Raw genomic sequence first — 19,544 nt, 5'->3', positions numbered from 1 at the left:
TATATGTATTAGCAAATTTCATGGCTTCATTTTCCCTGGTGGGTATTAAGTAATCCATTGTGTAGATTTACCATACTTTCTTCATCCAGTCATCTGCTCTTGTGCACTTGGGTTGGTTCCAGGATCTGGCTATTGTGAATAGTGCTGCAGTGAACAAAGAAGTGCATATGGGATTTCTACTATGTTTTTTTGTATCCCCAGGATATATCTCCATAATTGGTATTGCTGGGTAGTATGGGAGCTCATTTCTAGTGTTTTTGAGGAATGTCCATATGTTTCCCCAGAGGGCTGGAACAGTCAGCATTCTCACCAACAATGAATGAGTCCCTTTCTCCAGTATCCACGCCAGTAATGGCTGTTTGTTCTTTTTGATGTGTGTCAGTGTCTGTTATGTGAGATGATATTGCATTGTTTAGATTAGCATCTCCCTGATGATTATTGATGTAGAGCATTGTTTCAAGTGCCTTTGGGTCATAAGTAATTGCATGGTATAATCTGCCTGCATGGCTAGAGCCTGGCAAACTCCCCATGGCATATTCGATATTCCAAAAATAGCAGCAACAAGTCTCACAATGGAGACATTACTGGTGCCCGCTCGAGCAAATCCATGAGCAACAGGATGACAGTGATACAGTGATACAGGTTTTCTGGCAAGCTCCCTGTGGTGTATTTGATATGCCAAATACAGAAACAATAGCAGTTCTCAGACCCCTGACCCTGAAAAGAGACTCCAATTCTTGGGAAAAACAAGTAAGAAGAGGCTGCTAAAATCTCAGGGCTGAGATGAATGGAGACATTACTGGTGCCCACTTGAGTCAATTGATGAACATCGGATGACAGTGATACAGGTTTTCAACACTATTCAAATGTGTTTCTTGTAGGCACAAATTGTTTTACTCAATTTCTAAATATGTTTTACCTCTCTGTGTCTCTTAATTGGTGTGTCTAGACCATTGATATTGAGAGAGATTTTTGTCATGGGGTCTTGTCCCATCACTCTTTATAAGTTTGTTGTGTTTGTGGGACTTGACTTGCCTTATGGTAAACCCTTTAGTTCTTCTTTCAAATTTGGTTTTGAGTTTATGAAAGTCCTGAGCTCTTGTTTATCCATGAGGTTAATGTATTGTTCCTTCAGATATGAATGAGAGTCTAGCTAGGTAAAGTATTGGTGAAACTTTCTTCATTAAGAAATTTTTTACTGTTGACCTTAGGCCCAGGGTTTCATTAGACAGGTCTGTTTTAAATCTAAGGTATGATCCTTTGTATGTAATTTCCTTCTTTGATCTTGCTGCATTCAGTACTGTTTTCTCTATCTATGGTTTTCATAATTCTGATTCGGAGATGTTTTGGGAGTCCTTTTATTGGGGTCTCTTTTGCTGGTACGTTTCTTGGATCTGAATACTTGCATTCTTCAGCTCTGAGAACTTTCAGCAATGATGCCTTTAATGTTTCTTGTTCCTCTTGAATTCATCTCATAATTCTCTTTTCTGCTCCTGAGTTTTTTTGAGGTCTTTTTTCTCTTTCTTTCTTTCTTTCTTTCTTTCTTTCTTTCTTTCTTTCTTTCTCTTTCTTTCTTTCTTTCTTTCTTTCTTTCTTTCTTTCTTTCTTTCTTTCTTTCTTTCTTTCTTTCTTTCTTTCTTTCTTTCTTTCTCTTCTCTTCTCTCTTCTTTCTTTCTCTCTCTCTTTCTCTCTTTCTTTCTTTCTCTCTCTCTTTCTCTCTTTCTTTCTCTCTCTCTTCTTCTTTCTTTCTTTCTTTCTTTCTTTCTTTCTTTCTTTCTTTCTTTCTTTCTTTCTTTCTTTCTTTCTTTCTTTCTTTCTTTCTTTCTTTCTTTCTTTCTTTCTTTCTTTCTTTTTTGCTTTTTTGGTTACACCCGGCGATGCACAGCGGTTACTCCTGGCTTTGCATTCAGGAATTACTCTTTTCAGTGCTCAGGGGACCATATGGGATGCTGGGAATCGAACCCGGGTTGGCCGCATGCAAGGCAAATGCCCTACCCGCTGTGCTATTGCTCCAGCCCTGACACCTTTTTTCTTTTGCTGTTGTTACCTGGAAGTTTTCTGCATCTCCTTTTCAAGTTCAGTTGATTCTGTCTTCAGGTGCTGTTACTCAACTGTTAAGGGCATCCATTGATATTTTTTATTTCACATACAATTTTTTATTAATGTCATTTCTGCTTGTCATTTTATTTCCACTCTATATCTTCCTACATTTTATTAGCTATATGTCTTTCTCATATTCTGTTTTCTATTGAATATCCATTCCACATTTTTTTGAGCTCATTAAACGTCCTCACCATTTTCTTTCTGAATTCTTTATCAGAGACATTATTCATGTGGGTATTTCTTGTTGGGACTTCAGGGCTATTATCTTCATACACTTCTTGAGATGTGGCACTGTATTGTTTCCCTTTGGAGCCTGTGGTGCTCCAGAGGTGGTTCTTTCAAATACACTATCAACATCTTCCTCACTAGTACATCCTCACCGGGAGGGTCTGGGAGAGCTCTTGGTGGTGGTCTCCTCTGTCCCCATCAAAGATATTTCCTTCAAATTTGTTTTTCCTATGTAATTGTGGAGAGCTTTTTGTGCTGATATTCGGGGAATGTTTTGTTTTTTTTTTGCCCTGACTTAACTACTGTTACTTTTTTGGTTAGGATTCTATTGTTTCTTGCAGATACTATTATTTTTGTGGTTTTGGGGAACTGTGTGACTAATAAACTATTGGCCTAAAGTGGTTGGTATAGCCAGGCTGCCCTGGTGAGAGTTCCATATAAGAGACCAATTTGTGGATCTTATGGAATATGGTGGGGGAGATTAAGTGGCAGCTGCGTTTGTGGCTACCTGCTGGCAAAACCCAGCCAGCTCATCATTAGTCTTATCTGTGGGAAATGACAAACATTAGGGCCATGCAGCGTCTGTCACAGGATGTGGTGCTAAAACTGCCTCTGGCTTGCTAGTCCATGGGAAAGTCCTCCTGCAGAGTGGCGTCTCTACCTACTCTGTACTCATAGCCACTTGGAAAACTACACCTACCACTTGCCTGACCTTTAATTTCACATTCAGATGATGGTACTACCAACAGAACAAGGACCAGGGGAGAAATTCAAAAATGTACCTGAAAGATACAGGGAACACGGTCTGCTGTAGGCAGACATTGTCAAGATTGCAAGGCTGCAGGAGCTAGCCCTTACCATCCATCACCACTTCTAGGGTCGGGGCCTGCTTCCCAGGGGCCGAAATCTATGCTGGAAAGGCCTGGAAATTCTTTTTTTTTTTTTTTGGCTTTTTGGTTCACTCCCGGCAATGCACAGGGGTTACTCCTGGCTCTGCGCTCAGGAATTACTCCTGGCGGTGCTCAGGGGACCATATGGGATGCTGCGAATCAAACCCAGGTCAGCCGTGTGCAAGGCAAACGCCCTACCCACTGTACTATTGCTCCAGCCCCTGGAAATTATTTTTTTCCTATAAATTTTATTTTACTTTTTATAACGTTGTTCACAATAGTTCACTACATTTAATATTCCAACACCAATCTCACCACCACAAGAGAAAGTGTGTGAAGATTGTTGTACTTCATGGTGGAGCCATTTAAGGCCTGGAAATTCTTATCTATAATTTCTTTCACTATTATTTCTTCATATAATTAGGCTTCCTGTTCTTCAGGTACTCCAGTGATTACTATATTGTTACTCTTCAACCCGTTCCATAGTTCTCTGGTATGCTGTTCACTTCTTTTCAGACTTTCCCCACCTTCTGTTGTTTTCTAGCAATTTCCACTATCTCATCTTGGGGCTCCATAATCTTTTCCTCAGCTGCTCTTATACCACTTTTAAGAGTTCTAATGAGAATTTTTTTAGGGCTTTTTAAAAAATTCTTTTTCAATGAATCACGTAATGTATAGTTACAGACTTACAAACATTCATGATTACATTTCAGTCATACAATGATTGAGTGCCCATCCGTCCACCAGTGACCATTCTCCACCACCAATGTTCCCAGTATCCCTCCCGCCATCCCTCCAACACCCTCCCTCCACCTCTGTGGCAGGCACATTTCCTTTTACTTTCTCTCTTCTTTTGGGTGTTATGGTTTGCAATATAGGTACTAAGTGGCCATTATGTTTGGTCTATAGTCTACTTTCAGCATGCATCTCCCATCCTGAACAAGCCCTCCAAGCACCATTCACTTAGTGGCCCTTATGATAAGAGTTTTTTTCACAGCATCGACCACACTCTTGTTTTAGCTTGTAGTTTTCTCATTTTGATTTTCATCATTTTTTGTGTTTTGTTGACCACCTGTGCTATATTTTATTTGAGTTCATTAGACATTCTCATCATAGTGTCACTAAAGTAATCGTCTGAGGATTTACTCAGTTGGTTGATACTCGTTGAACCTTCTGTGTTATTGTTTTCATTCATTAAACTTGGTGGGCTTCTAAGAGTCTTCACCATTGAGTTTTCTATTCTGAGGTTGAATAATTGTAGTTAGCCCAGCTGGGACTCTCTGATGAATTAGACCGAAATTTATTTTTTCTTTTCTTGCACATCTTCACCCAGTAAAAGGAAGTTTACTTGGAGCAATATAAAATTTCATGAGGAGTATGTCATGATATAAAGTTCTTAATGGTTATATTGCTTGTTGTTTAGAACATTTTTGCTATTAAAATGTTGGATATAATAATTTCAGAAAATTAGCTAATAATTATTTTGCAATTGGCCAAAATACCAAAACTAAAAGTTTATTTCTTTCCCTTGTGTAATTTATGAATTGATCATTGGTCTCTTGGGATGGAACTTATCCCATGTTACTTGGAGTTATCATTCAGAGGACATTTGTCTATGGGTATGTCTTTCCAACATTTTAATAGCCACACTTCTTTTTATATTGAATTATTGAATAAGGTATTTCATTAGTGAAGTTTATATAGTTTCTTTAATATTCTTTCTGCCATAAGTGAGATTCATTAGTATTGACTATAAGTCCGTGATACAGGGATTTCTTCTCAAAACATGTTGTACTTCTCCTTAAGGATGGAAAATTCACAGGGTTAAGAGTCTATGCCCCAAAGGTCTTCTTACCCTAGGGGTTTTTATTCTAATATCATAGCTTGATTTTAGACACATATAGACTGTTTCCCTGGCCCTTTTCACTGGCCCATATATCAGCTCTTATTGCTGATATATGAATTAGGTACCATGGTAGTCCAATAATAGTAGCAGGAGTTATAAATTGATATGAGACAGAGGGTGTGGATAGTGCTTGGAGATACAGATCCCACTCTCCATATATGTACACAAGGGATACAGTGGGAAGTGGGAAAAGGTTAACTAGGGATGGGGAACCAAGGCATATACTCCCAGACCCTAAATTCAAAGCATAATTATGAGAAAGAAAATGTACTAAATTTTACCATGTCTTTCAAGATGTTAAGATAACACATTTGTTAATTTTAGAAAATGATTCATGATTTGATAAGTTTTAAATTTTATTTATATCTTAGTTATTTAGGCATTTTTATACTTTTCTTTGTATTCTTTCTGTAAGTGTTGAATATATATGTTTTAGACAACGAGGCACCAGTAACATCTCCATTGTGAGACTTGTTACTCTTTTTGGCATATCGAATACAGCACGGGTAGCTTGCCAAGCTCTGCCGTGCGGGCAGGATACTCTTGGTAGCTTGCCAGACTCTCCGAAAGGAACGGAGGAATCAAACCTGGGTCAGCCACGTGCAAGGCAATTGCCCTACCTGCTGTGCTATCGCTCTAGCCCTCAGTCAATATTATTCTTAATGGTTAAAAACTGAGAAAATTCCCACTGAGATCAGGTACAAAGCAAGGATATAGATCAGCTCCGCTCTTATTCAACATTATATTAGAAGTCTTAGCAATAGTATTTAGGCAAAGAAAAGAAAATCAAAGTGATCCAAATTGGAAAAGAGAAATTCATTTAATTTCTATTTGCAGCTGACATAATAATATACATAAAAGACCCTAAAGAGTATACATACATAAAAGCTCCTGAAAAAAAAATAAACCAATATGGCAAAGTGGCTGGGTACAAAGTCAATACACAAAAATCAGCCACTTTCCTGTATACAAATAAAGGATTGGAGGCGAAAGAGATCAAATATTCTATTCCATTCAAAATAGTGTCCAAAACCATAAAGTGCCTAGGAATTGAAATAAAAAGAGGTGGGAAATACATACCAAGTAAACTTCAAAACAAGGAAGAAATAGAAGACTGTGGTAGGTAATATTTCATACTATTGGTTTGGAACATTAAATATTGTTAAAATGATCATTCTACCTAGTGTACTGTATAGAATCAATGCAATACCTATCCAAATTCAGATGACATTCTTAAACTCACTCAAGCAAATTGATGAGCAACGGATGACAGTGACAGACAGTGATTGAATGTAGGCTTGTTACAGATAGACATTGCTATCTTGAGGAAGGTTCTTTCCATGTATGTTTTGTTAATGGATTTTGTAATCAAAAATAGTTGTTGGATCTTGTCAAAAGCTTTCTCTGCATTGATTGATATGATCATATGATTTTTATCTTTCCTTTTACTGATGTAGTATGTTGTGTCAGTTGATTTGCATATGTTGAGCCCTCCTTGCACCTTTGGGATGAATACTACTTGACCGTGGTGTATGATTTTTTTTATACGCTATCTTATTCAGTTTGATAAGATTTTGTTGAGGACATTTGCATCAATGTTCATCAAGGAGATTGATCTGAAGTTTTCTTCTTTAGAAGTGTCTCTGCTTTATTATCGGTGCAATGTTGGCTTCAGAGAAGGTGTTAGGAAGGATTCCTGTTTCTTTAATATTTTGGGAAAGTTTATGGATCAGTGGTAGTAAGTGTTCTCTTCTTAAAACTCACTAGCAAACCCATCTGGACCAGGGTTTTTGTTTTCAGTGAGATTTTTTTATTACTGTTTCATTTTTCCTTGCTTGTGATTGGCCCATTCAGGCTTTTTTTTTTTTTGGTTTTTGGGTCACACCCGCGAATGCACCCGGGTTAGATTAGAACCCGGGTCGACCGCGTGCAAGGCAAACGCCCTACCCGCTGTGCTATCGCTCCAGCTCCCCATTCAGGCTTTATACTTCCTCCTCATTCAGTTTTGGGATATTACATGTTTCTAAGAACCTAGTCATTTCTTCTATGTTCTCCAGCTTTACAGAGTAGAATTGTTTGCAGCAAGCTCTTAAGAATTTTTGGATTCCTGGGCTGGAGCAATAGCACAGTGGGTAGGGTGTTTGCCTTGCACACAGTTGACCTGGGTTGGATTCCCAGCATCCCATATGTTCCCCCGAGCACCTAAAGGAGTAATTCCTGAGTGCATGAGCCAGGACTAACCCTGATGGATCACTGGGTGTGACACAAAAAGCAGAAGAAATTTTGGATTTCTGAGGGTTCTGTTAATTTCTCCTCTTTCATTTCTCATCCTATTTATTTAAACACTTTCTCTTTTTTTCCTCATAATTCAGCCAAAAGTTTGTCAATCTTATTAATTCTTTTGAAGAACCAGCTCCCAGTTCCATTAATATTTTTGTATTGCTTTCTTGGTTCCTATATTGTCGATTTATATTTTAATTTTTAGTGTTTCATTTCTTCTGGTCTTTGGATTCATTTGTTCTTGGTTATCCAGATATTTAAGATGTACACTTTCATGCTTATTTCATGAAATTTTCATGCTATTTTTATGGTATTTTCATGCTTATTAAAGTTGAAAGGCTACCTTCAATTGTATATACATATGTATATATATGTGTGTGTGCATATATATACATATATATATATATATATATATATATATAAGGTTTGGCACTTGCCTTGCACTCACTAACCTGGGTTCCATTCCCAGCACCCCATATGGATTCCCAAGTGCCAGCATGAGTGATCCCCGAACTCAGAGTCAGGAATAAACCCTGAAAACCCTGAGAACAGCTGGCTGTGGCCCCCAAACTAGAAAAAGAATAGTTAAGTGAAGCAAAAAGATTATGGCTTTAAAAGCCTATCTGGCCATTTATATATGCCCCCCTCAGAGAGCCCAGCAAGCTACTGAGAATATCCCGCCCGCACGGCAGAGCCTGGCAAGCTACCTGTGGTGTATTCAATATGTCAAAAACAGTAACAAGTCTCACGATGGAGACGTTACTGGTGCCCGCTTGAGCACATCAATGAGCAATGGGATGACAGTGATACAGTGATAAACAATGAGGATATAAGAGCTGTTTTTAAAAAGACAATATTTCAAATGATAAGATATTAATGAAAACAATATCAGATTCAATAAAAAACATTTCTATGTTTTGCATAAGTATTTGTAATATCAAGCAAATCTGCATTCATAGAAATTCATATTTCTAAATAACACCAGTTTTTAATGACATATCTGTAAATTTTGGAACAGTCTTCTATAATATAAGGATACCCTGAAAATTTTTCTACTGAGAAAATAGAATAAAATAATTTGTATAAAGTGCTATTATTGGCCTTCTGTTGATAAAATTTGGATCTATTTTACTTAGGTAAATGAATTTTGCAGTTTACAAGTTTTAGTTACTATTTATTAAATAAAATAAAGAATAGCACTCTTTCTAAACATACATAGACATTCTGAAATACCCTATTGTCCAAAAAAGAAATTTGATATCACTGATTGAACTCCTGATATTTTAAGAAACATGTTGGAAGATAGATGTAGGATTGGGGTACACAGCATTCAAGGGCATACTCTGCCCATACCAAGTTGCATCTGGATAGTTGCTTAAATGCTTTTTAGGGACTTGACCCCTGCTATGTCTGTCCTCTGGCTATGTATATATGAACCGAGAAACACCTGTGAAAATGCCGCTATAAATTCAGGATTGGTGTTAACAGATAGACTCGAAGGTAACCCAAATACACACATATTTCATGAGAGAAACTAAATGATAGTGCTTAGGGCAGTTCAGGCATTTGAAACCATGCTTGATGTTTTAAGCTGTTTTGAATGCCTTTGTATAAATTATATTGTCATGTGTTCATAGACTTGGGGGTTGGGCTTTGTCAGTTAATGTGACCCTATCATAATTCCAGGAACAATTAGAATTTTTACCCTTAAAACAATTTTTGTCATTGTTGTTAAAGGACAACTCAAATTGCTTCTGTTCGGTTTGGTTTCAGTTCATTAACATCTCTAGAAGATTTAGATTGGATGCCACTCAACCACACTTTTTTGAGGGTTTCTGAAATTATGCTAAATGTGACCACTTCTACGCTGACACTTCTTCAGGAATATGGAATAGTAGCTGCTACTAGTATGGGTAATTAACATCTTTTCTTCTATTTAACCACTTCTCTAGTTATACTTATTAATAGCCACGATAGAGATAAAAGGCTATTATTTAAATGATGCAATTGAAATATCAAATGGAAAATTATCCACTGATTTCACTAAGATTACAAGTAGGCTACAAATATGAAGCTCAAAACTGAATTTTAAGCAACAATTATTGAAATTTTGTGGCCACTGTCAATAAAGATGTTAACTTGAATTGCATGAAATAATAATTTAAAATGCACTGCATTTATATCACCTAATGTTAGAACAACCCTTGTTCTGTACTTTTATTTTTTCCTCATTTTCTGAAATCCCGGTTTTAGTTTTAGAGCAGTATTGTCTCCCTGACCTCTTCTAATAATAAGTAAAGACAACTAGACTGGAACTGAGCGGTCTTCGACTCCTGGGCCTGCCTTTCTTAAACACTTTCTTGAAGTTCTCTTTATTGTACTGTTTTGTAAACAAAAGAATCGTGTCTTTTCTTTAGACTTTAGTACTGATTCATGGGCATCAGAAAGGAAAGTGATGGATGGTGCCTGGCATGTGTAAGAAGTTAGGAGAAGGCTGTTGAATCAAGATCTGAAATGTTCTACTTAGCTGCATCTACTTTTCAGATGAAGTTTTACATGGGAATTTATACAGATTTTATTCCTGCAATTGTCCAGAACTGTTGTTCAAAATTGGAGTAGGTAGGGCCCTCAGACAACAGGTCTGCCATTTCTGGACTGTATTGCTAGATTATATCAGTAATTTATGAGTATTTAATTTTACCCAGTTTAGAGTTAATATCTTTATTAACTCTACTAGAGAAGGTTTTTATATAACTTATTTTTAAAATGATTTTTATACATTTTATTTTCATAAAGTAGTTCACAATAATAACTTATTTTTTGAAATATGGGTTTAAAGAATTCATTTTATTTTTTGAGAAGACTATACCATAATTCATCATTTTCTTCTATGCTGGTTTATAACAACTATTTGGTATAAAATTAATGTGATAAAATGATGGTAAATTACTTATACTTCACAAAAATAATTAGATTTATTGAGAGAATTTTTTGAAGAAATGATCAGATAATAAATAAAATATACTTATGAATATATGAATATAAATATATTATATTCATAGTATAAATATATTATATTATATTCATAAATATAAAGATATATTTATGAATACAATAAAGTCCTTGAAGCTTACTATCAGACTTCTCTGAAGAGACCTTCTGGTCACTTATGCTGGGATATGTGTGTCATCTCACCATTACATTTGTAGCATCCAGTATTGAATAGTTTGCTTTTATTATTTAATGTTACAAATGGCAATTGACCTTTATTTGCTTTGCCTTCAGAAGTGAAGAAGTGTTTGTTTTCTCAATTATATGTGTCACAATGTTGAAACAATTCACCATGTAAACCATTGTCCTGCAGAGTCAGAATACAATATGTCCTTGCCCAATATGGTGTGGGAACCACAGAAGGTACAGGCAGACCTGAAATCCCTATTTGACTCTGATGACCTTCATGCAGAACAAGGCGTAAATTATTCAATTGGACCACAAGAGGTACATACACATGCTTGATTTGATTTACTAGAATTGGGCTTCTCCTTAAGGGTAACTTGGATGTGAGGGTGATCTGGCTGTGACATCTGTCACCCCATTGATTGCCAGGGTTGATTTGGCTGATCTGGCTGGCTAGGCGAGTGTCCCCTTCCTCCTTCACCACTCCAAGAGTGTCCCTCTCAAAGCTGTACGCTCAGTGGAAGAAGACGGTGGAAGAGGATGGCCTTCCAGGAAACAGAGATGGACCGGCCTTAGGTCTTCGGTTGAGGGTACAAAAGAAGCTGCGCTCCCCTGCTAGGATCTTCATTCATGCTCTGAAGAGTAACTCTATACTATGTATCTGAAGCAACAGGGGGAGGCAGTATGAGCTCTTTGGATATGGCAAGTTTTTGCTGTTTCTATAGAAGTGTTTCTTTTCTCTTAGCTTGTCATTTTGTCCCAGCCTCAAAGGTGACTGGGAGGAAATAGATTACTCTGTTGCTCTTGAAATTAGAAAAGGAAAAAAATTCATGGAGATATGAAAAAGCAGAGTAGCTGGTAGAAATTGAAATGGGCTTATGAGAACTGGAGATGAGGAAAGGGCAGTTTTCCAAGCAAAGAGATGACTGCTGTCAGGGAGCAGGAAGTCAGATGGGCTTGTAAGATTAGTGCCCAAACTGTGTAAATAAAGGAACTGAATTTTCTAATTTCAAAATACAGTTCATAGACATTCTCAATGGTCTGGAATAATCCTTCAAACACACCTCAGTCCTGTTTTAGATGTTTCTGATGGAACTGGCATGGTTTTCAGGATTCTAGAAACCCATACCCCTGTCTTTGATTCAAGCGTCTATCCTCCGGACCCCTTACAGGGTAGACTTTTCTAGTGGTACAGCTCCCAGGTTAGGGTTTTTAACAGTTGGAGATCTATGCTCTCCTATCAAGACCCTGCCCTCACACGGGTGTCTGTGGGCTTTGCGTCCTTCTCCAACTTGCTAAAAGTTGGAGAGATCTGAAGGCACCTTTTGTGCATAAATATAGTTACCCTTTACCTGCAGGCTATTATTGGAAACCTCTGGGTTTCATATATGAGTTCTTAAAACAGGCAGTGAGTGATGTCCCCCTCCAGTAGTTTGCTGACATTTTTGGTCTATGTGTTTAAAAACCCTTCTGTCAGATCATGAATTGTCAATAATTAGCAGTTTTCTTCTCTTGTCTCACATCTGGAAAATATTATTAATTATTGTTTAACTTTATTAACAAACAACCACATGTAATTGGTGATCCTTGATGTTTCTCATGGATATAGTTATTACTGGGATATGTTTCTATTTGATTGACTTCAATCTGCACTTTCTCCATACTTTATGACCCTAGCATATTGGAGTGATGATATGCTGATAGCCTAAGAGACCCATGGAAGCCTGGGATAACTTATAGCCAAAGCTTCTGGAGACTGTTGGGGCAGAAATCTGAGTGACAATCACTTACCATTCGTTTTTATTGAGATTATGTTTCTAATCACAGGCTTTCTTTAAAGTATTATAGGTGTTCTTGTCTACTCTGTGATACTAAATAGACCTAATACAAAATAAGCAAGGGTCATTGCTGATCATTGGCATGGTCAGATAGATATCTTTCCTCTGCCTTATCCAAGTAACACCAATTTTTGATTAATTGGGGTTACTCAGAACATATCAATCTTTGTCATATGCACCCCTCCCCACCCTTAAACCCCATTCAGCCACATGTCAGCAAGCCTGGGACTCTATCCTTCTATGCTGAACCATTGGATACCCACTCCCTAGGCTGGGGATTGGTCACAGCTAACACCATTCTATAATCTAAACCCAGGTGCATGCACTATGGAGCCCAGACCTATTGTAAAACCACACTCAGAAACATGCTAGTAAATCTGGGGAATCCATACTTCTGTCTTGCACTGCCAGACACCTGACATTAGGTTAAGGACTGACCCTGCCTCACATCAGTCTATTGTCTATAACCCAAACCGCATGATTCTATCACATCCACATGAAGAGATTACTTCATATATCTCTTATATTTGGGGCAGGTGGGATGTGGCATTCCGACTTCCCAGATGGTACACAACCTTAAATCTCAGTTAACTCAACCAAGTAACCAGCTGAAAGTTTTGGGGGACATACTCAAAAAACACTACCAAGTAATAAGGAAAATAACTGAAAAAGCAGACTATTGGTAGCTATCTGGAATAAACAACTCAAAAGATTACTTCTCCAGAAACTGAAAAGCTCCCACTGTTAACACACACAAAACTCAATGAACAGAGAGGAAACTTGGGAACTCAGCTGCCGTTTCAGGTAGAGTCAGAAACCCTAGTAAGTCCTTAAGTCCATCAGAATGTTTGAGAAGCAACAACCCTACATGGTTAAATGGCAACACAGCATTTATATCAATTGTATTAATGAATGTCAATGTCGTAAACTCTCCCATCAAAAGGCACAGAGTTGTGGGATAGGTCAGGAAACAAAAACCAACTATCTGTTCCTTGTAGGAAACAAAAAATTCACAGGAGAGACACAGTAAAAGGATAGAAAACAACTATACAAGCCAATGGGAAACAAGCAAACAAACAAAAAAGCTGAGATAACCATACTTACATCAGCCAAATGGCATTCAATATAAAGAAGAAAGTATTTTGAGATAGGGATGGATACTACCATTGATCAAGGGAACAAAAGTTCAAGAAGTATTAACTAATCTAAATATAGGCATTGAATGTTTGGTCAGAAAAGTTTGTAAGCTTTTTGCTCACAAACCTAGAGGAACACACGGATGTAAACAAAATAGTAGAGGAAGAGTTCAGCATGTCACTGTCACCACTGGATAAATACACTAGACAGAACATCAATAAAGACACAAGAGCATTGAATGAGGAACTAGAAGAGCTGGGACAAATGGATCCAGGGTCTTCCATTCTCAAAAGACTAAATACACATTCCTCTCTAGTTCTGATGGAATACTCTCTGGGATAGATCACATTTTAGGACAAAGTGTGACTTGCATAAATTCACAAACACAAAAATCATGCTAAGCATCCTATAAGACTACAAAGCCATGGAGCGAGAAATCAGCCATAAAATGAATATGGGAGAAACTCTAACACCTGGAGATGGAACAGCATGCAGCTAAAATACAGCTTGATAAAAGAGGAACTCAAGGAAGAAATAAAAAAGATTCATTGAGACTAATGATAATGAGCAAGTTACCAAAATCTTTAGGACATAACAAAAACCGTACTTAGGGGGAAACTCATAGCAACAGAAAGAATAAAAAAATGAAATCAACAACCTAAGGTGCACCTTAAATGTGCTACCTAACAACAAATGAATTCAAAGGCTAGTAGAAGGAAAGAAATAATGAAAACTCGAGCAGAAATAAACAGTATAGAAATCAAGAAAGCAATACAAGGAATCAATGAAATCAGGAGCTGATTCATGAAAGAATAAAGATAGAAGAACCATTGGTTAGCCTCATGAGATAAAAAAGAGAAAGTGTGAGTTCAAAAGGTGTGGGCATGTGCTGCATGAGTTTAGCGGTCAAGAGTTGTCTCCCCTAACACCCAAGAACTGTAGAAATAAGTACCAGGAGGTTGACTCCATGGCTTCGAGGCTGGCCTCACGTTCCGGGGAAAGGTCAACTCAGAGAAGCAATCACCAACTACATTGTAGTCGAAGGCCATGTGGGGGAAGGGAGTTGCGGGCTGAATGAGGGCTAGAGACTGAGCACAGCGGCCACTCAACACCTTTATTGCAAACCACAACAGCTAATTAGAGAGAGAAAACAGAAGGGAATGCCTTGCCACAGTGGCAGGGTGGGGTGGGGGGGAGATGGGATTGGGGAGGGTGGGAGGGACACTGGGTTTACGGGTGGTGGAGAATGGGCACTGGTGAAGGGATGGGTTCCCAAACTTTGTATGAGGGAAGTATAAGCACAAAAGTGTATAAATCTGTAACTGTACCCTCACGGTGATTCTCTAATTAAAAATAAATAAATTTTAAAAAAAAATTAAAAAAAAAAAAAGAGTTGTCTCCCATTCTGGGCCAATGGCAAAGGAGGAAAGAGAGGACAGTCTGGTTGGTAATCAGTCTCCATTTATTCCAGTCTCTGTCCCCGTAGCAGACTCATACTACTCCCATTCCCATCTCACAGCTTTGGTTGTATAGCAATCCTGAAGTGTTGGGGGTAGCATATACACATAGGTGTGGTAGCACAATCAACATATGTAAAGCCCATTTTTCTAGGGAAGCTTTTTCTAGGACAAAAATCTCATCCTGCTAGGATATTGCCATTAATCACATCTAAGGGAGTATTTCCCCTTTCCTTAGTCCAAATCCATTTAAACAGTCATCTTAAATTTATTTCTTAATCTTTCTAGTTATTTTGTATGAACACAGTAAGAGATATAAAGGTTGGCTCTCCTGGGGACATCTCACTATATATCCCAAACTAGACTCCTTGGGCCATATTAGTCCTTCTTAACTCAGCAGAGTCCTTATTCAGTTACTCTTTTTTTGGATCATGACAGAGTTTGCCCATGGCCATGCTCTTAACTTTTTATAAGTTTTATTGGCATTTGGCCCATCCCTTTTTGATGTCAGAGTAGCTTACAGCTTGTCCTTTTACGATGCATAGGTAGCTGTCTGCTTACTCTGGGTCCATCCAAGTCCCTCGTAGGGATCTTCCTTTGGAGACTAGGAACTAAGGGCAACTGAAGCTTAAATTGAGTAAGTATGACAGATTCCCAGGAGTAAATATTATTTGGAGTCAATTAACTCTCAAGTTACAAGAGCATAGCATTAGCTGTTTTCCTGTGTCTGTGCAAAAATGACATTATTCTAAAGTAAACTGCAAAGGACATAAAGGAAAGAAAAAAGCAATATTTCACTTACAAATATGAAATCCAGAGATCTCTGAAGAATATGACTTTATTGTCACAGAATTTGATTAGGGGAAATGAGCAATTGACAGATTGATAAGCAGAGCTTAAAGGAGAAGTTAAAGATGAATGGGAGTGCCTGGGGAACGTTGTGATGGGTGTTACTCAATGAATCTAAACTTCCTGTGGTAGCAGGGGTGGGGGTGGGAGGACAAACCACTGTTATCCAATAAGAAAGTACTCAAAAGGGATAAATTACAACATCCCTTCTAGAAATCAATGCACTATCAGAACTTATTATAAACTATTCTACCATGTTAAATTGAAGAACCTAGAAGAAATGGACAGATTCCTAGAAATATGTAGTTTTCAAAAACTGAATGAAGAGGAAGAAGAAAGACTGAACAGGCCAATCACAAGCAAGGAAATTGAGACAGTAAATAATTAATTTCCCCAAGAATAAAAATCCTGGCCCAAATGGGATTTTGGGTAAGCTTTATCAAGCTTTCAGAGAAGAATTACTGCCACTAATCCTTAAGCTTTTAAAAAATATTGAAGAAACAGGAATCTATCCTGATACCTTCTATTACACCAACATTACACTGACAATAAAACCTGACAGAGATACGACAAAAACATAACATTTCTGACTAATTTTGATAAACATAGATGCAAACATCCTCAACAAAATCTGAACAAACTGAATCCAAGAGCACATCAAAATCTCATAGCGCATATGCTGCCCAAGCCCATGTGCTGCTTGTGCCCACATGACCAAGCACATGTGGCACCTGAGCACTTGTTCTCCCACGTCTCATCTCCCCTCTTGAGATGTGTACTTTCAAATCTAATACTGGGAAGTGCATAGGAGCTCTCTCCAACCTCAGGGAATTCCGTGTTCTCATTTGTATGGTGAGAACTTTCCTCTCTCATTTTCCCTCCATCCTCCCTTCCCACAACCTTTGTAAATCATGGTTCTTTAATAAATTTTTAAAAACTTCATCATATGAGTCAGAAAGAGAGCAACAGATATAGAAGAACTGTACTCATCTGTGGAGTATAAAATAGCATCACATGAGACTGACACCCAAGGACAGTAGATACAAGGACCAGGAAGATTGCTCCATAGTTGGAAGACTGCTTCATGAGCTGAGGGGAGAAAGCAGCTGGGATAGAGAAGGGACCACTAAAAAATGAGGGTTGGAAGAATCCATCGGGATGGGAGATGTGTGCTGAAAGTAGATAAAGGATGAACCATGATAACCTCTCAGTGTTTGTGTTGCAAGCCATAATGCCCAAAAATAGATAGAGAGTATGGGGAATATTGTCTGCCATGGAGGCAGGGGGAGGGTGGAAAGGGGGGTATACTGGGAATATTTGTGGTGGGGAATGTGCATTGGTGGAGAGATGGGTGTTTGATCATTGTGTGATTGTAACTCAAACACGAATACTTGTAACTGTATCTCATAGTAATTTAATAAAATAAAAAATAAAATAACTTTATCATGTGTTTCCCCATTGTTATGTGACTTTGGGAATAAATACTTAATATCGATGATAAACTGCAATGTTATTTTCTATTAGCACCACTATTCCCAAGTGTATGACACAATTTTATTATAAATGAATATTTATTATGGTCATATAAAGTACATGAATATATTTACACCATCCCAAGTACTTCAATTCAATTTTTGAGATATTAACTATTTACTATGCATAAACATATTTACATTATTCTCACTCTGGTTATGGGAGCATGAGCAAAAATAGAGAAATAAGAACCCAATTAAAAAGTTACATGCATCTATTTTTGAAATTTGTATTCTTTAAGATAAAGTAATAATTAAATACCAAAGTACTTATTAAGAAATTTCAATCTATTAACAACAATAAAATGGGCTATATGTTATTTAAACTCATCTATTAATGTTTCTTAGCTAAATATTTTTCCAATTATTATTTTTGACAATAATGATTTTTTTTAATGTTTAGGTATTTGATCAATGGCAAAAGGGGAGCCTAATTCCAATGGTGTTAGCAGCAACTGCACACAGTCTGGAGGCACTCAGGAATCATTTTGAGGAGAAGGATCAGCTATGGAAAGTGGCAGATGCTTTACATGCCACCTTCCCTCTTCTGAATGACAGTTTGAGAGCAGAGAGCTCCAAAGGCACCCATATATCGTCAAAGATGTAAGGCACATGTTTCTGTTTTACTACTGGTTATGTTAACAACACTACAGTTCCCTTAGAACTGCCAGGAGTAATCTCTGAGTGCAGAGTTCAGGAGTCAGCCCTGATACTGTTGCACATGATTCAAAAACAAAAGCCAATGCTTAATTTTAGAATGCATAGTTAGACTATTTAGCTAAAGCTAAACAGATTACTTACTGTTTGCAACTGCAAAGTAAAAGTGTTATATTAGGAACCATGTAAAACCATTTCTACATGTTCAAATTGTTGAAAATAGAAGTCAACATTCTGAATTTTAAGCTGTATGTTCATTTTTACAAATAAAGAGAACATTTTAAAGTTATTTTCATATGAGAAATTGCCCTTTTCTGTCTTTATTTAAAACAATAGCAAGAGATTGCAGACTTTCTGTGCCGCATCCCAATTTTGGCTTTTCATTTTCCATTTGGAAAAGTAATTTTTCATTTCTCTCCCCTACTCCTCACTAGATCAAAGCATATTTATTTACAATGGTTTATTGAATCTTTAAAGTCTAATTTAAGATCTGCTGTTAATAAAAGTATATGTACTCAGAGCATTATTGCTCATTGACAATGCACCCAGTTAACCAAGATATCTGATAGAGATATATAAGGGGATGAATGTTGTTTTATGCCTGCTAATACATCATCCACTCTATAGGCAATAGATGAAGGGGTGATTTTTGAATCTCTTAGGCTATAGCTGCAACATGTTGTGATTACTCTCACAGATGTCATTAAAGTAAATTAAAACCTTTCTGAAAAGGATTTGCCATTCTAGATGTCATTAAGAACATAAGTGGTTTATGGGATGAAGTAAACTATTAACAGTAAAAAAGTTGATTCTAGGGGCTGGAGTGATAGCACAGTGGGTAGGGCATTTGCCTTGCACGTGGCCAACCTGGGTTCGATTCCCAGCATCCCATATGGTCCCCTGAGTACTGCCAGGGGTAATTCCTGAGTGCAGAGCCAGGAATGACCCCTGTGCATTGCTGGGTGTGACCCAAAAAGCAAAAAAGAAAGTTGATTCTAAGATCTTATGAATGACTGAGAATTCTGAGACTTTAGAGTATGTGTAATAGATATAGCAAAAGAACAAGAATTAGTACTGGAGGTTAAAGATATAAATTAATCGTAAGATTCTAACAGAATTTGAATGTTTCTGTTTCTCATAGATAAGCAAAGACAATGATTCCTTGAGATGGAGACTACTGGTATAGATGCTATATTATTGAAACAAATGAATGCTTTTGATTATTATGTATTTATCTAGCCGATAATGCAGTGACAAAATTGGAAAGGATTAACTCCAATTTTAAAAGAAGTTTTGTGTTTAGAATGCTCTAAAGTTATGTGCTACAGATAAATCTTCTATGAAAGGAAATGCACACTGATGTAGCAAATCTCACCATTCTCTTTAAGAAATTGCCACTATCACCTCAGCTACTACCCTGATCAATCTGCAGACATAAACACGAAGGCATGACCTACCAGTAGCATAAAAAAAATAATCTTTATTGTTAG

The 19,544-nt window shown here is 37.4% G+C and overlaps 1 protein-coding gene across 1 annotated transcript in view; it reads left to right on the top strand.

The window, feature by feature from the left end:
- The window catches only part of ABCA13 (ATP binding cassette subfamily A member 13), a 489,034-nt gene that overhangs the window by 33,661 nt on the left and 435,829 nt on the right, over window positions 1-19,544 (top strand). The window contains 4 exon segments of the mRNA XM_055124812.1: window positions 9,181-9,314; window positions 10,772-10,905; window positions 11,091-11,174; window positions 17,801-18,000. Coding sequence (XP_054980787.1) covers window positions 9,181-9,314; window positions 10,772-10,905; window positions 11,091-11,174; window positions 17,801-18,000 — 552 coding nt within the window.

This window comes from Sorex araneus, chromosome 2, assembly GCF_027595985.1.
Source record: "Sorex araneus isolate mSorAra2 chromosome 2, mSorAra2.pri, whole genome shotgun sequence".
NCBI classification, from domain to species: Eukaryota; Metazoa; Chordata; class Mammalia; order Eulipotyphla; family Soricidae; genus Sorex; species Sorex araneus.
This window is presented reverse-complemented; position numbering and strand designations above follow the sequence as displayed.